Source organism: Pristiophorus japonicus, chromosome 5 (genome assembly GCF_044704955.1).
Source record: "Pristiophorus japonicus isolate sPriJap1 chromosome 5, sPriJap1.hap1, whole genome shotgun sequence".
In the NCBI taxonomy this organism is placed as follows: Eukaryota; Metazoa; Chordata; class Chondrichthyes; family Pristiophoridae; genus Pristiophorus; species Pristiophorus japonicus.
This window is the reverse complement of record NC_091981.1, coordinates 282,090,067-282,108,413: the sequence shown is the minus strand read 5'-3', so window position 1 is coordinate 282,108,413 and position 18,347 is coordinate 282,090,067. Positions and strand designations below refer to the sequence as shown.

The 18,347-nt window shown below is 44.9% G+C and overlaps 1 protein-coding gene across 6 annotated transcripts in view; it reads left to right on the top strand.

Moving 5' to 3' along the window:
• The window catches only part of gjc2 (gap junction protein gamma 2), a 294,735-nt gene that overhangs the window by 236,064 nt on the left and 40,324 nt on the right, over nucleotides 1-18,347 (top strand). For 5 of the 6 annotated variants that reach the window (XM_070881719.1, XM_070881720.1, XM_070881722.1 and 2 more), the window contains one exon: nucleotides 13,802-16,205. The exons of the other annotated variant lie outside the window; for it this stretch is intronic. In XM_070881719.1, coding sequence (XP_070737820.1) covers nucleotides 13,822-15,057 — 1,236 coding nt within the window. In that variant the 5' untranslated portion in view covers nucleotides 13,802-13,821 and the 3' untranslated portion in view covers nucleotides 15,058-16,205. Of the gene's footprint in view, nucleotides 1-13,801; nucleotides 16,206-18,347 lie in introns of those variants that run through there. 6 annotated transcript variants of the gene reach the window in all.

The window sequence follows — 18,347 nt, the reverse complement described above, 5'->3', positions numbered from 1 at the left end:
TTTCTCAAAGGCATTTTCTTGGCTTTTACCCCATACCCATTCATCTCCTTTACGCAGTAAAGAGTGCAGGGGTTCTAACAATATGCTAAGACCCGGTAAGAAGTTACCAAAATAGTTCAGGAGTCCTAGAAACGACCGCAGCTCCGTCACGTTCTGTTGTCTCAGTGGGTTCTTGATTGCCTCCGTCTTCAACTCGGTGGGCCTGATGCCGTCCGCCGCAATTTCTCCCCAGGAACTCCACTTCAGGCGCCAGGAAAACGCACTTCAAGCGTTTTAACCTGACCCCCTCACGATTAAGCCGACTAAGAACCTCCTCCAAGTTCTTCAGGTGCTCGATGGTGTCCTGACCTGTAACCAAGATGTCGTCCTGGAAGACCACAGTGCATGGGACTGACTTCAGCAAGCTTTCCATGTTCCTCTGGAATATCGCCACGGCCGATTGAATCCCAAACCGGCATCTGTTGTAAATGAAGAGACCTTTGTCCATGTTGATGCAGGTGAGGCCTTTCGATGATCCTGCATCATGTAGGCCGAGGTCAAGTCCAGCTTCGTGAACCTTTTCGCTCCCGCCAGCGTCGCAAATAGGTCGTCTGCCTTTGGTAGCGGGTATTGATCCTGCAGTGAGAAACGATTGATAGTTACTTTGTAATCACCACAGATTCTGACGGTGCCGTCTCCCTTGAGAATTGGAACAATCGGACTGGCCCACTCATTGAATTCGATCGGCGAAATGATGTCCTCTCGTTTCAGCCTGTCCAGCTCGATCTCCACCCTCTCTCTCATCATGTAAGGTACCGCTCTCGCCTTGTGATGGATGAGTCGCGCCCCCGGAATCAAATGGATCTGCATCTTTGCTTCTTGGAACTTCCCGATGCCTGGTTCAAACAGCGAGGGGATCTTGTTTAGGACCTGGGCACATGAGGTGTCATTGACGGACGAAAGCACTCGGACATCGTCCCAGTTCCAGCGTATCTTTCCCAGCCAGCTTCTGCCGAACAGCGTTGGGCCATCGCCCGGTACCACCCAGAGTGGTAACTCGTGCACCGCTCCATCGTAGGAGACCTTTACGGTAGCACTGCCGATTACGGGAATCAGTTCCTTTTGTATATGTTCTCCGTTTAGTATGAATGGGAGTCAGGACTGGCCTTGAGGCCTTGCTGCACCACAACTTATCGAAAGTCTTTTTGCTCATCATGGACTGGCTTGCGCCCGTGTGGATACGGGGAGTCCATTTAATTCAACCTTCAGCTTTATCAGGGGACACTTTGTGGTAAATGTGTGCACCCCATATATCTCTGCCTCCTCGGTCTGAGGCTCTGGTTCGTCATGATCCACCGTGGATCTGTCCTCCTCTGCAACATGGTGGTTTGCAGGATTAGCAGGGTTTGCAGTTCGCCTGCACATACGTTGGAGGTGTCCCATTGTTCCACAGCCCTTGCAAACGTATCCTTTGAAGCGGCATGAATAGAAATGATGATCACCCCCGCAGCGCCAACAAGGTGTTAATGGCCTTGTATTCACCACTCTTGACGGTGGACTCTGAGTCATCTGCGGATGTGCAGCTGCAGGCGTGTAAGTCCTGCCCTGTACATTTTGATTCGAAAACAATGTTACTTTGTTCAGAGTACTTGTAGTAGCACTTGTGTGCTGAGAAATTTGTTTGGTATTGTTACTGGTGGCGATAAACGCCTGGGCTCTCGCTATGGCTTTACTCAAGGTTGGGGTCTCTACAGTCAAAAGTTTGCGAAGTATTACTTCATGGCCAATCCCAAGTACAAAGAAGTCCCTGAGCATGTGCTCCAAGTGTCCTTCAAATTCGCAATGTCCTGCAAGGCGCCTTAGCTTGGCGGCGTAGCTCACCGCTTCCTAGCCTTCAGACCTCTTGTACGTGTAGAACCGATGTCTCGCCATCAGAACACTTTCCTTCGGGTTTAGATGCTCCCGGACCAGTGTGCACAACTCATCGTACAACTTGTCAGTGGGTTTCGCTGGAGCGAGCAGATTTTTCATGAGGCCATACGTTGGTGCCCCGCAAATAGTGAGGAAGATCGTCCTTCGTTTGGCAGCGTTCGCTTCTCCTCCCAGCTCGTTGGCCACGAAGTATTGGTCGAGTCATTCCATGAAAGTTTCCCAATCACTTCTCTCCGAAAATTTCTCCAGGATGCCAACGGTTCTCTGCATTGTTGCGGTGGGGTTCGTCATTTGTATCTCGTCGCCAGTTGTTATGTCTTGAATAAAGAGTCAGACTAGTTACTACTAGCTCAAAGTAAGGTGTGACCGTAGTCCTTTATTACAGAGCTCAGAGTGCCTATCCAGCCTGTGTGGCCTCCTTATATATAGGTGCTCCCAAGGGATTGTGGGATCCCTTGGGACTCCAGGGGATAAGCCCTCTGGTGGTAAGACATGGTATTTACAGGTTTACATACATAACACCCCCTACGCTGCCCTTGGGCATCTTTCTCCTGTGGCGCCTCCAGAATAAGGCATTTTCATAGTGCAGAATTGAGAAGCATGCAGCGCACAATTTGTGATCCTAGAGTCCCAAGCCAGGCTGTATTCAGGCACCTGAACTGATCCAAGCACCTTCAACATTACAATTGTATGTTCTTTGATGACTCTGGAGATTGAATGGACCTCATTACAACAGTGCTCACTTGGCTTCCTGGGAAGCATCTCTTGCTGGACTCTTGTTCCATAAAGCACTGGCAGCCCTCCAGTTCCTTTCTCGAGGCCTTTTGTCACCAGTGAGCTTAGACAAAGAGTGTCTGCATGTTAATTGATTGTAAAGAACATCACATTCAAGTTCAATCCTGTTCTCACCCGATGTCCATGCATGCACTGATGAATTAGGAGCAACAACTCTTGCCAGTTTTGCCTTCCCTAGCCTATGGTTATTAAGTCTAATTGCAGGGCCCCAGCTGCTGCCCTGGTTAAGTTCCCCTAACTCCGCACATGTCATTATGGCTTAATACTACACCAGGTATAACTTTTAGCCACAAAGCCAACAGCGATGTCCCTACATAATCTTACATTCAAAAGGAAATGTATATGAGTGAGTGAAAATCTGCCAGAAGTTTGATAAAGCTATCGATTTTCTGATTATATGTCATTTTGGAGTTTAATTTCACTGATTAATTGTTTGCATTAATTCCTGTTGTTATTTTAAAGCAGTCTTTAACCCATTTCACATAAATTGATTGACAACAGCACTAAAATAATGCAAACATGAATTTAACATGAGTTAACCAGTGTGCTTAAAATAGTGCAGTGTTTATAATGAATGGATTTGAAACAATTCCTGTTAACAACCCTGTTAAAATAACACAGATGCCCCTTTCACCAGAATGACGGTGCCTCTTTAATAAAACTGCTTTTTTTAACAACAGTATTTGCCTGAGTAATTTTGTGCTGAATCACTGACTATGAGATAATAAGACACGAATTTCTAACCAAAAAAAATCGAAGGACAATAATGTATTTTATAGTTGTTCAAGAGGTTATAACTTTTGTTACGCTGTTAGACTGAAGAATGTAAACTGCAGACTTGTCCTTCAATCAGGCCGCCTATTTCTCAATTAGAACCCGCTGTGCATCCGACCATCTGTGTCTGTTATTGTTTAATTATTGGTGATAGGGAGCACAGCCTAAGTTCAGCATTATTAAAGTGTTTTGCCCTGGAGTTTGCACTCTGAGTAACTTACTCACTGTGACTGATGGGAGGAGAAAAGAACATATACTGTTCCTTCCCTATTGAAAAATAAATTGCAGTGGGGATCTTTTAAACTGGAGTTGGTTGAAGAAAAGGTTAATACAGAAACCATTGCACACACCAGTGAGTTAGTGATCCCTGTCTAGACATGATGAAGCATAAAGGTGGAGCCTGTTGAAGTTGCTTAAAGCCTGTCACTGTGGGTTGAAGCAAGTTATTTTCTTAAACAGAACTCCTCAGAGTTAAAACTTCTTAAGATCAACTTTAACAAGTAACTTTTGCACTTCTCTTTATAAAGAGAAGAAACATGTTTACGTAAGTACTCAATTGTATTTTAACTTAATTTCACTTCTATAATGCAATATATGGTTATTTGTCTATTTTTTGAAAAATGAACCATATGAAATGAATGGACAATTAAGAGTTTCAGTCTGTGAGTGGAAGCAGTTGCTTTGTGATTAATTTCTTATTTCAACAGTTTGAATAATACCTTTTGAGCAAAGGTTGTGGATTGAAGCCCCACTATGAATTTGAGCGCATAACCTAGATTGGTACTTCAATGCATAGCTGAGGTCGTGTTGCCTTTTGGATGAGGTGTTAAACCAAAGCCAATATTCATGCTCAGGTGGATATAAAAGATCCTATGGCACTATTTGAAGAGGAACAAGGAGCTTTTTCCCGGTCTCCTGGCCAACATTCCTATGTCAACCAACATCAGTAGAACCATTATGTAGCCATTCATCTCATTTGCTATTTGCAGGACCTTGTATGCAAATTTATCTGCATGTGATAAAATGCTATATAAATCCAAGTTCTTTCTTTCTAACCTACCTTTGAAATAATTCAAAGCAACATCCCAATGGTCAGTCTGTAAGATATCTGATATCTTCAACTAACCTGTTGTAAAGTCTCCAAGGGATCACGCATGAAACAATAGAGATCATCATCAGCAAACATTTGTGGTGCATTTATGTCTTTTTTATCTCCTGCCCAAAAAGATTACAATAACCTGCAAGAGAAAGAGTTATAGCCCTTTAAGAGGACATTTATATTGCATTTTAGTGTATCTGCAAAGTGCTTTGCGGCAATGTAAAAGTGACTGTATAACTCCACAATCAGGTCTGACCTGTCTCCAGAGGCGAGTGGTGCAGGATCTAAAAGGAGTCAATTTCACATTTAAAATTTGACGTGTGTGTAGCTCTGTACATGTGTAGAAGCATGCATAGGACTCTTTTCGAAGTGGAAGTAAGCAGAAGGCAGGCGATAGAAACAAGGTACTACCAGTCTCATTAACTATTTGGAAACTGATGTGAGAATAACACACCTACTACATTAATGCTGTTTGTTGAAAGTATTGTCATTTTTACAGTAAATTTTATAGCTGTATGACGGCTCCAAGAATCAGGTGAGATGAATTATTTTTATGCTGGTCATTAGACAAACTTTGTCAGTTGAGCGTTACTGATTTTTATTTTTACAACTCTTTGTATCGCTTACTCTTGTCATAATTTTGCTTAAAAAGTACAAAACCACCTTTTTCTATCACTTTTTAAATTTGTTATTTTTGTAAATAGATAGGCGCTTTTGTCATGGCAGCACTTTCTATAATAATTTTAAAAAGACTTGCATTTATATAGCGCCTTTCACGACCATCGGACATCCCAAAGCACTTTACAGCTAATGAAGTACTTTTTAAAGTGTAGTCACTATTGTAATGTAGGAAACGCGGCAGTCAAATTGTGCTCGGCAGGCTCCTGCAAACAGCAATGTGATAATGGCCAGATAATCTCTTTTAGTGATGTTGATTGAGGGATAAATATTAGCCAGTACACTCCCATGCTCTCTTCGAAATAGTGTCATTGGATCTTTTGCGTCCACCTGAGAGAGCAGATGTGGCCTCGGTTTAATGTTTGAGGGAGTGCAGCGAAGATTCACCAGACTGATTCCCGGGATGGTGGGACTGACCTATCAAGAAAGACTGAATCAACTGGGCTTGTATTCACTGGAGTTCAGAAGAGTGAGAGGGGACCTCATAGAAACGTTTAAAATTCTGACGGGTTTGGACAGGTTGGATGCAGGAAGAATGTTCCCAATGTTGGGGAAGTCCAGAACCAGGGGTCACAGTCTAAGGATAAGGGGTAAGCCATTTAGGACCGAGATAAGGAGAAACTTCTTCACCCAGAGAGTGGTGAACCTGTGGAATTCTCTACCACAGGAAGTAGTTGAGGCCAATTCACTAAATATATTCAAAAGGGAGTTAGATGAAGTCCTTACTACTCGGGGGATCAAGGGGTATGGCGTGAAAGCAGGAAGTGGGTACTGAAGTTTCATGTTCAGCCATGAACTCGTTGAATGGCGGTGCAGGCTAGAAGGGCTGAATGGCCTGCTCCTGCACCTATTTTCTATGTTTCTATGTTTAATGTCGCATCCAAAAGACGGCGCCTCCAACAGTGCGGCGCTCACTCAGTACTGCACTGAAGTGCCAGCTTAGATTTTTTATGCTCAAGTCGCTGGAGTGGGACTTGAACCCATAACCTTCTGACTCAGAGGCAAGGATGATGCCAACTAAACCACTGGCTGACACCACAAAATTGTCAAAAAGGTACATAATTGAGTATTTTCATAGTTACTGAACCCCGTAATGGATAATTTTAAGATTTGTTATTTAGGATGTGTTGAGATTAAGGTCATATTGTACAGTCCATTTCTGAGGGGCTGTTGTACATGCTAAGTAACATGCAGTTGAATCTTTGGAATTCTCTACCCTAGAGGGCTGTGGAGGCTCAGTCTTTGAGTATATTCAAGGCTGAGATCGATAGATTTTGGGGCATTAAGGGAATCAAGTGATATGGGAATAGTGCACAAAAATGGAGTTGAGGTAGAAGCTCAGCCATGATACTGAATGGCAGAGTAGACCTGAGGGGCCGAATGGCCTCCTCCTGCTCCTATTTCTTATGTTCTTATGTACTCATTGCGGAATGCCGAATATCTGGATTGGATATTTGTATGCCCATGCCATTTCGGTGCTATATATCTCTCACGAGTACACTTCTTCAAAATGTAAACCACATGCAATGCTACATATTACAGGGCTCTGAGAGTCGTGAAGACAGGAGGCCATTGCTTCTGAATGCAGTTTAATGTCTATTGCAGAAATCTCCCAAAGGTGATTATATTTCCGATGCCATATTTGGTAATTAACGAATTTTAATAGTTGAGCTCTGCAGTTCTGTACAGAGTATTGGTGAGGCCACACCTGGAATACTGCGTGCAGTTTTGGTTTCCATATTTACGAAAGGATATACTTGTTTGGAGGCAGTTCAGAGAAGGTTCACAAGGTTGATTCCAGAGATGAGGGGGTTGACTTATGAGGAAAGGTTGAGTAGGTTGGGCCTCTACTCATTGGAATTCAGAAGAATGAGAGGTGATCTTATCGAAACGTATAAGATTATGAGGGGGCTTGACAAGGTGGATGCAGAGAGGATGTTTCCACTGATGGGGGAGACGAGAACTAGAGGGTATGATCTTAGAATAAGGGACCGCCCATTTAACTGAGATGAGGAGAAATTTCTTCTCGGAGGGTTGTGGATCTGTGGAACTCACTGCCTCAGAGAGCTGTGGGGGCTGGGACATTGAATAAATTTAAGACAGAAATAGACAGTTTCTTAAACGATAAGGGAATAAGGGGTTATGGGGAGCTGGCAGGGAACTGGACCTGAGTCCATGATCAGATCAGCCATGATTGTATTGAATGGCAGAGCTGGCTCGAGGGGCCATATGGTCTACTCCTGCTCCTATTTGTTATCTTCTTATAACAGCATATTATGTAATCTGGCTAAAAAGTATTTGCTTTGCAAAAATGTGCAGTTTATCAGAAATTAATCTATGCCTGGCAAATTTATTGCATCACAATAATATAATTGTATCACCTGTTCAGACATCACTGTGTGGCTGTTCATTCTCCCTAAATGTAAAATGTCTTTTTTAATAAAATTGTAGGCCAAGCTCCTTTGATGGCTTGGTGAATAAATATGGTTTGGTACAAACCGGGAAGATCCCAGGTCTTCAAACCAGCCCCAGTTTCCCACAGTGCATTCAGATGAGAGAGACTCATTTAGCTGTGTGTATGTATGTCCAGTGAGGATATGATTTGTCTCAGCTGTATTGGCCCCTGCAGTCATATAGCTTTCCAACATTCACTGGCGAGAGTCACATACAGAATGGCATGTTGGCCAAGATACATTGAGTCATGGTGCCATTGGAACCGTAGCCCAGCATTATTCACTGCCTTGAGAAAGGGAGACATAAGAGCAGAAAAAATAGTTTTAAAAAGTAAAAAAAAGTCACTAAAGAAATGAGCATAGTCAAATTAATCTAACTTGCTTTAAGTGCCTTGCAGGCTGACCAGGGCAAAGCGGTTTAATTTAAACTACCACACCTTTATTAAGATATATATAAAATACCAGAGATGTTGGCTGGGTATCTGTGTGCTCTGGATAACCGTTACTTCTATGTTTTGTGCAAATTACCATTATCAGTAAGGTTTCTTAAAAAGCGTATCGAAGACTAAATCATTTTTAACAACCCTTATTTTTGTAAAAACACCGTTCTGTTGAAATTTCAGCTTATTTAATAACTGAGGAAGACTGATATCCCACAAATAGACTAATTCTTTGAGCCACATTGCTGTTTTACAGCATATTCAGCTTGCATTTTATAACCTAAAATGACTTTTTTTAAACCCCCTCTCTCCGATTTTCTTTCTTCCTTAAAGTCACTGAACCTTACTGGTTAATTCCACGGATGCAGGATACCTTCTGGTATCTCGCCCAAGTGCCTTTTCCTCACGTGTAATCCTGGGCAATGGGTGTTGGCAGCTCTTTGACCATGTTGGGCATCACAGCTGAGTCAGTTCCTGTCTTTACATGACATCGAAGCATGTGCACTTTGCAGCAGGAGTCAGTGAATAGGGGCAGGAGCCCTACCTAATTCTTCCCCTCACCAGATGTGTGTGCCTGTTGTACATGAACCAAAGCTGACATTAAGCTATTATGCCATTACAAAAAAGTGGACCATGACTAACACAGCACCTGTACCACCAAAAACACCTGGAGCAAGACAGCTCTTTGGAAAATCAGGCCTTGTGTGTTATCAGCTTTTTTGCTATGTACCAGATCCTTTCCATACAAAAAGCATGATTCGGTGAGGAGCCTCCTACAGAGAAAGTTTTTGATGCAGTTTCACTACCTATGTAGCAGTATAGATGGGTAGGAGTACAAGAGGTTACAACTCTGAGGCAGCTTGATCAAAAGGCAAGATTGCTGCCAGGAATTTCCTCACCTGTTCTCCAATGTAACTTTTGCAGAAGATCGCAGAAACCTCGGATACTGCATAAATATGATTTTTGCTGAAGTTACAAGGGCCAATCGGAACGATCCACAAGGAAATTCCGCACACATTGAGTCGGTTAATCAGCTGAATATAACCTGCTATAAGTCTCAGTTTTGATTGAACAACATCTACATTTAAATAGCACCTATAACACAGAAAAATGTCCCAAGCTGCTTCACAGAGGGATGTTGAGTCAAAGCTGGAGATATTGGAGAGATGACCTAATGCTGGGTTTAAAGGAGGTGAGGGTGGTGGAGTGACGGAGGTGTTTAGGGAAGGAATTCCAGAGCATGGGACCAAAGCACTATAACAGGCTGCCTGTTTTGCATTCCCGCCCAAGTCGAATTTTACTTTTAATGTTGCACCTTTACAAAGTTCTTAAGACACAAGTTTGCAGTAAAATAAACTACTCATAATTTGGCACAAATTCAGTCTGACGCAGAAAGGCAATAACAAAAGTTTGTGTGTAAAATGGATGTATTGTACACTGGCATGGGAACAGCTTTTGAGATTTGGGGTTTGGCACATTTTTTGTAATGCAGGCGTATTTTTGAAGTACTTTACCTCAAAATGCTTGACTCTGAGTGCAAAAAGTGTGAAAAGAATTCATACCCCAACACTAACATTGCTCAATTTAACAAGCACAAGTTCACCCTCAGCACAGTACCAGATGTTACATTTAAGGCACCTTTTTGCTGAATGGTATAAGAAAGGGAATACCCTCCTGTCCTCCTCTTATTTTTAAATATACATACTTCACATTTTGTGTACAAAACGACATGATATCTGTGTTTGCATGGATAACAAAAATTATGAATTAACTGATTCCTGTGGAGCTGCCCTGCCAGGAGTCAGCAATATAGAGGGAAACTCAACTTGGGCATACAGACAGATTTTTACACTGAGTATTACGAAGATTAAAAACGGATGAGGAAGACTGTTCTTCTGGGATTCTGCAGCTCTTCCGCCAAAGTTACGGTGAACGAGCTGGAGATCCCCTGTGGAAATTCAACCCTTCGTATTCTTATGGCTGCCCTGTTGATATTGCAAATATGCCTCTGGGTTTCACTGGTATCATGATTGTGTGTTAGTTTAGTTTGAAGTGTCAGTTAAGCTCAGTGATGGCACACTCTCCTCTAAATCAGATGTACCAATCCAGGATTTGAGCACATAATCTAGACTTGCATTTCAGTGCATTACTTAGCTACATTGGGCCCAAGTTTCGGGCCGCGCCTAAAACGACGCCCGTTTTTCGTGCCACAAAGTGCGCCTAAAAAAAACTCACCTATTCTCCGGCTCTCTGCAAGTCCTCTGGAGCTGGGTGCGGTGCAGCACAAGCTGTGGGGGGGCAGAGCCAGGCCCCTGTGCTGAAAACAGTGCCGGGACCTCTGCACATGCGCCCTATAGTGGGCGCTGGCCCAATGGCCTCACTGGGGCTGCGTGGATAAGCCTCACCTCGCACCCGACCCACCCCCGCTCTCCGGCGACCAGACCTCCGCCCCCCCGCCGGCGACTCGACCTCTGCTCCTTCCCCCCTCCCCCCCCGCCCCCCCGGCGACCCGACCTCCGCTCTCTTCCCCACCCCCCGGACCTCTGCGACTCTCCCCGACCTCCGCGACTCTCTTTCCCCCCCACCCCCAACCTTCGCGACTCCTCCACGACCCTCACCCCCCCCCCCGCCCCAACCTCCGCGACTCTCTTCCCCCCATCCCCGACCTCCGCGACTCTCCCCTCCCCCCCAGACTTCCCCGATCACCAACCCCTGCGACCCCCCCCGAGACCCGACGCCACCTACCTGTAAATCTAGCCCGAAGTCTTGGGTCCGGCCGTTCAGCCTCCTTCTCTCCCTCCTCCTCCCCTTCCCTCTCTCCCCTTCCCTCCCTCCCTCCTCTCTCTCTCTCCCTCCCTCTTCTCTCTCTCTCTCTCTCTCTCTCTCTCTCTCTCTCTCTCCTTCCCTCCCTCCTCTCTCCTTCCTCCCCCCCCCTCCCTCCCCCCCCTCTCTCCTTCCCTCCCTCCTCTCTCCTTCCCTCCTCTCTCCTTCCTTCCCTCCCTCCTCTCTCCTCTCTCCCCCTCCTCTCTCCTTCCCTCCCTCCTCTCTCCTTCCCTCCCTTCTCTCCTTCCTTCCCTCCCTCACTCCTTCCTTCCCTTCCTCCCTCCTCTCTCCTTCCCTCCCTCCCTCCTCTCTCCTTCCCTCCTCTCTCCTTCCCTCCCCCCTTCCTCTCTCCTTCCCTCCTCTCTCCTTCCCTCCCCCCCTCCCCCCTCCCCCCTTCCTCTCTCCTTCCCTCCTCTCTCCTTCCCTCCTCTCTCTTCCCTCCTCTCTCCTTCCCTCCTCTCTCCTTCCCTCCCCCCCTTCCTCTCTCCCCCCCTTCCTCTCTCCTTCCCTCCTCTCTCCTTCCCTCCTCTCTCCTTCCCTCCTCTCTCCTTCCCTCCTCTCTCCTTCCCTCCTCTCTCCTTCCCTCCTCTCTCCTTCCCTCCTCTCTCCTTCCCTCCTCTCTCCTTCCCTCCCTCCCTCCTCTCTCCTTCCCTCCCCCCTCCTCTCTCCTTCCCTCCCCTCTCCCTCCCTCCCTCCTCTCTCCTTCCCTTCCTCCCTCCTCTCTCCTTCCCTTCCTCCCTCCTCTCTCCTTCCCTCCCTCCCTCCTCTCTCCTTCCCTCCCCCCCTCCTCTCTCCTTCCCTCCCCTCTCCCTCCCTCCCTCCCTCCTCTCTCCTTCCCTTCCCTCCCTCCTCTCTCCTTCCCTCCCCCCCTCCTCTCTCCTTCCCTCCCCCCCTCTCTCCCTTCCCTCCCCCCCTCCTCTCTCCCTCCCTCCCTCCTCTCTCCTTCCCTTCCTCCCTCCTCTCTCCTTCCCTTCCTCCCTCCTCTCTCCTTCCCTCTCTCCCCTCCCTCCCTCCCTCCCTCTCTCCTTCCCTCCCGCCCTCCCTCCTCTCTCCTTCCCTCCCTCCCTCTCTCCATCTCTCCTTCCCTCCTCTCTCCTTCCCTCCTCTCTCCTTCCCTCCCTCCCTCCTCTCTTCTTCCTTCCCTCCCTCCCTCTCTCCTTCCCTCCCTCCTCCCCGCCATCCCTCCTCTCTCCCTCCCTCCCTCCCTCTCTCCTTCCCTCCCTCCCTCCCTCCTCCTTTCCATCCCTCCTCTCTCCTTCCCTCCCTCCCTCTCTCCTTCCCTCCCTCCCTCTCTCCTTCCCTCCCTCCCCTCTCTCCTTCCCTCCCTCCCTCTCTCCTTCCTTCCCTCCCTCCCTCCTCCCCTCCTTCCCTCCTCTCTCCTTCCCTCTCTCCCTCCCTCCCTCCCTCCTCTCTCCCTCCCTCCCTCCCTCCCTCCTCTCTCCCTCCCTCCCTCCCTTCTCTTTCCCTCCCTCCCTCCTCTCTCCCTCCCTCCCTCTCTCCCTCCCTCCTCTCTCCTTCCCTCCCTCCCTCCTCTCCTTCCCTCCCTCCATCCTCTCTCCCTTCTACCCCTCTCCCCCCCCATTCTCCCCCTTCTTCTCCCCCCTCCTCTCCTCCTCCCACCCCCTCCTCCCCTGCCAACCCCCACCCCACCCCCCTCTACCTCCCGCCTCCTTCCTCCCCCTCTCCCCCCCCAACTGCCTTTCCCTCCCCCCACCCCCCTTCTCCCCCCACCCCCATTCTCCCCTCCCACCCCCCTTCTCCCCTCGCTGTCAGAAACACAGAGAGTGAGAGACACACATACAGACAGACAGAGAGATAGAGACACTGACAGAGACACACTGGGGGGGGCCGTCCCAGCACGCTGTTGGAGGACTTCCGGTGCTGCAGTCGGTAAGTAGAAAATGTTTTATTTATTGATTTTTTTTTTAAATTTTTTTTATTTATTTAATTTTTTTTTGATTGATTTATTGGTTGATTTATTGATGTATTTATCATTTATTATTGATGATGGCTCTTTATTTGTAAAATTGAAGTGTTTAATGTTTCCCTTTAAACCCCCCCCCCCCCGCCCCCATTCCCTACACCTAATTTGTAACCTACGCCTGATTTTCTAAAGTGTAGACAAGGTTTTTTCGAACGTACAAAAATCTTCACTTACTCCATTCTAAGTTAGTTTGGAGTAAGTTTTCACTGCCTAAACTTTAAAAACAGGCGTAAGTGGCCAGACACATCCCCTTTTGAAAAAGAAATTCTGTTCCAAAGTGAAACTGTTCTAACTGACTAGAACTGGAGCAAACTAAATGCCGAGAATTCAAATTTCTAAGATACTCCATTCTAAACCTGTTGCTCCAAAAAAAACAGGAGCAACTCAGGCCGAAACTTGGCCCCATATTCTTTCATTAAATCAAAGCACTATTTCTTAGCTTAGGTGGACCTAAAAGAAACCATGGCAATATTCAAAGAACAGCAGGGAATTCTCCTGGCGTTCCAACTAACATTCCTCCCTTTACTAACACTACTACAAATAGACTAGCTAGTCATTATCTCGTGTTGTTTGTGGACAAATTGACAGCCAGATTTTCCTACATAACAATAGTTTCTTCACTTCAAAAGTCATTCATTGGCTTTGAATCCTAAAGATGTGAAAAATGCTACATTCTTTTTTTGCATAATGTTCAGTCTATGGGAATTTACTGCCTTCTTGCATTTTGGGCCTTAAGTTTACAAATCCCATATTTTTAATCATCTCTTATTGACAGTAGAAAATGTTTTTGTGGTATGAAGTTGTGATCAATATATTAAGACTGTTTTATTTTTGTCTGTTGCAGATATTAGATGAGGAGTCCTTATGACAAATATGAGCTGGGCCTTTTTAACACGTCTTCTTGAAGAAATCCACAATCATTCCACCTTTGTTGGCAAAGTATGGCTGACGGTGCTGATTATATTCCGCATCGTGCTGACTGCGGTTGGAGGGGAGTCCATATATTCTGATGAGCAGAGTAAATTTGTCTGTAACACCAAACAGCCTGGGTGTGAAAATGTCTGCTATGATGCATTTGCACCTCTCTCCCACGTGAGGTTCTGGGTTTTTCAGATCATCATGATATCAACCCCATCTGTAATGTACCTTGGCTATGCCATCCATAAGATTGCCAGATCCACTGAAGAAGAAAAGAATAAGTTCTTCAAGAAGAAGAAACCACCAACTGTACGATGGCAAGTCCACCGTAATTCAGAACAAACAGAGGACGAAGATGAGGAAGAACCGATGATCTACGAAGAAACGGATAGTGAGAAGAAAGAAGCCAATAGCCATCAAAAGCATGATGGGAGACGGCGCATCTTGCAAGAAGGTCTGATGAAAATGTACGTTTTTCAATTGATTTTCAGGGCTCTGTTTGAGATAGGTTTCCTTCTGGGACAGTACTTTCTGTATGGATTTGAAGTTGACCCATCCTATGTCTGTACTAGAAACCCCTGTCCTCACACAGTAGACTGCTTTGTCTCTCGACCTACAGAGAAGACAGTCTTCCTCATTATAATGTACGTAGTCAGCTGCCTTTGCCTGATTCTTAATATCTGTGAGATGTTCCATCTGGGCTTTGGAACCATCAGAGATATCATCCGCAACAAACGACGTAACCAGAGCAACATTCGACCTTTCCCTTACCATTACCCTCGGAACATTCCCGCATCACCACCAGGGTACAATCTGGTGATCAAATCGGACAAGTCCACCAAGGTCCCTAATGGCCTTGTGGCTCATGAGCAAAACTTAGCTAATGTAGCACAAGAGCAACAGTCCACTAGTCCAGATGACAACATCCCACCTGACTTGGCCAGACTCCACAAGCACCTGAAAGTTGCCCAGGAACAGTTGGACATTGCCTTTCAGGGTTATAACAACCACGAGAATGCACAGAAATCCAGGACCAGCAGCCCAGCGTCGGGAGGTACTGTAGCAGAGCAAAACCGTGTCAACACTGCTCACGAAAAACAGGGAGCTAAGCCCAAACCTGGTTCAGAGAAAGGCAGCTCCAGTAGCAAATCTGGGGATGGAAAAACATCTGTTTGGATTTAACTTGTGTTTATATTCAATTAAGTTTACAATGTTCCTTTCAACATAAAAAAAGGTGATAGCCGCTTTCTGCACATTTTACTACAATCTGCTTTCTTTTCGATAACCAATGTGATAACGATTTGGCTCTTTGGGTTATGAGTAGATTTTGCAAAGTAAGGCTCCCAGCATGAAACCTTATTCAGTGGTGGTGCAAATCAGAGAATTAGACACTGCCTGATTTACAGTGTTTCCTATTTCCTAGCCATCGAAATCAATGATTGGAAGGTCGAGAATCCCATATATTGGTCTCTGTACCAATTCTCTGATCTGTAGTTCATTGAGCAAGATGCTGTGACGGGCTCATAGGGCCATCCCTCTCAACTCCTCCTAAACCAATTGGAGTCTACTTGTACTCCACATCGAAATGTAGTAACATCTATAGTTTACTGCACAAAGGGCACAAGTTTTTGTAGTGACACAGATTCGGCGTCTTCATTTTAAAATTTAAAGAGTTGTTGGGCCAATATTCTTCTTCTTTACCTGACTCGCTACATGCCTACTTCACAGGAAACAGGCCATTGACTCCATTATGGCTACAAAGGATTAAGCTGCAATACTCATTTTACTTCCTGGTTCCAGTTTTTTTTCCCGTTATGATAATAGGTGGTTTCAAAACATCAGGACTTCAACTGACAACTGTAAAAGGGGAATGTAAACACTGATATACTTTACAAAAGACGTGCTTTCCGTTCAGCCACATTTTTCTGTTGTCCCCTGTCTTGCTGCAGAAAATCTCCCCAATCTCATTTCTGTTGCCCTCTTTCAGATCCAAAATCTAAGACATTTTCACACTGTATTGTTCTTGACTCAATTTCCATAGGCTTTGTACATTTCTTTACCATTGTTGAAATTATCTCACTTTTAATGTGGACAGTTTTGTAGATTTAACAGTTTCTCTTTTTTAAAAAAACATTCAAATGCGGCTTAACTAATTTTACAAATGCTATACATTGTCATCTTAAACGGGCAGATGACCTGTGGGAAGGAGGGAAATTTGGCATGTTGCCCAAGGAATGTCAGGAAATGTGTGCAGAGTCATTTGTAGTCTGGATCGTCTCGCTTTTGCAATTAAGGAGGACAGTGTGAAGAAAATTACATCAAAAAGTGTTTGCAGGGGTGGGGTGGGGTGGGGGAGCGTTACCAATTTTTTTTAAAGGGCAGATTCTAGTTGAAAATCTAAGGAAGGTTGCCATTGCCTTAAAATGCTAATCCAGAATTTTGGTTCTGCAACATGTTTTTTTTCATGAAATGGTGTTGGTAAACAAAGTGCATTGACTCTAATTCCGGCACATTTAACGATGACTGATGTGTACGGCTGCATTTGAAAATTTAAGCTTGTGCTACACTGCACTTCAACCTCAAGTGACAGTACAGACTGTGCACAGAACAGTTCCACTTCCACTTCCAACCACCCCGCCAATAAACAAACAAGTCTGAATCATTTAGAAATTAACCTGGAAGATTCGAAACTCTTGTCTTGCAAAAATCTTTAATTGAAAGCAGAAAATGTTTGAAATGTACAGCAGGTCGATCATAGAATTTTACAGCACAGGAGAACACAGTTGCATTGGCTCTATAAAAGAGCTATCCACTTAGTCCCACTCCCAGTACCTGATGTTTGAAGTGTGATCCTTCATCAGAACTTCCACCGTTTCCATTGTTACAATTTGTAACAGCATCGAAGGATCCTAATGCGACCCAGTACTGGACAGTACTGGACATGTCTTTTTGGGACATCTTGGGGAGATTGTGAAAGCAAATTAGAAATTAAATTAAAGATGAACAGAGGCAAACATGCTATACATTTAATTCATAGCAATAGTAACTCTTACTAATAGTAAGACAAAGGTTGAAAATCTAATAGATTGCCACGGTGTTCGGGCAGAAGACTGAAGCAACTGGCTTTTGCAAGTTACTGGTGGAATTGATAAGGATAAATTACACCTCAATTTCACAACTGAATCCCATGAGGTCTCTAGCAAATAAGGCAGGGTCATGTGTGTTTTATTCCAGGTCATAATTTTTTTAAAGGGCTTTGTTTATTCCGCATGTCGTCTTAAATGATGTAAACTACATAAGCAGGCTGTGCCGAAGTTATTTTGCCAGTTAGTTATCAGCATTTCTAAGCACGATGGGCCGAATGGCCTCCTGTGTTCTAAGTTTCTATGATTCTAACTTAACACAATCCCCTTCAAACTGAAGCTCTATTCTGGTGGGACTCAGCAGTGGTATCCATTGTCAGTGTCAGAATGAACATGCTCAGTCATGTAATATTCACACTGACATTTTGTTAGCAGTGAGCCAAATGGACACAAAGTTTCACTGCCAGATTATAATTTTTCTCCCCTTGCCTCCTTAGACCGCTCACCAGCTAAAGAGAGGATGGGTGCACTTGTCACGTGACTTGCTCCTAAAGTTCTTCTCTTAATCCTGAGTCGATTGTAAATTTGCAGAAATAGCCTCTATCTTGCAGGGATGTATCTGACTTTTACTCCTCCCCTTCCTTCCTTCCTTCCTTTTGTGGAAGCAGCTGACTTTCACTTAAGATCTTTCCCACAGTATTAAATGGCGGAGCAGGCTCGAGGGGGCCTTAATGCCTGCTCCTGCTCCTAATTCTTATGTTCTTATGCAGCTAAGATCAGAAACTCCATAGACTGCAGAATTGAATCTGCAGCCACGAATGTTCAGTGCATTATTGGACAGCTAAATGTAATAGTTTTGCCTGCAAAAAAAGGTTAATCAAACACTGCCATTTTCAGCTTTTCAATTTAAACAATTGTTTTGAAACATTTAGATTGCTTTTGCGGGAAAAAAATCTTACTTGCTGCTCCAGTCTGTTCTCAGTTTACCACTGTGCAAGACACAATGTACATTTATTGCTTTTCAATCCCAATTCAAAGACTTGTACATTCCAGTTATTAATTAGTAAATGTTGCATTGTTTCTTCACTCCACTCTGTGGCTGGTGTCACAACAGTATCATGATGTCAAAGTATTCCCAATCAGACAGTCATGCCTGTGAAGCTTAGCTAACATGGCCTTTTTTTTCTGTGTGGATTGACCTGCTGAGCTTTTCCAACAGTTTCTGTTTTTATTTCCAATTGTTTGTTTTTAAATCTACACCAACATTTATTGATTAAAAGATAAATGTAGCCCTTTAAGTGTCAGCTCGAGTTAACGAAACAGTCTCTGGGCAGAATAGAAATACATGCTCAGAATGAGTTGGTTATGGGCCCTGAACAATGGTCATCA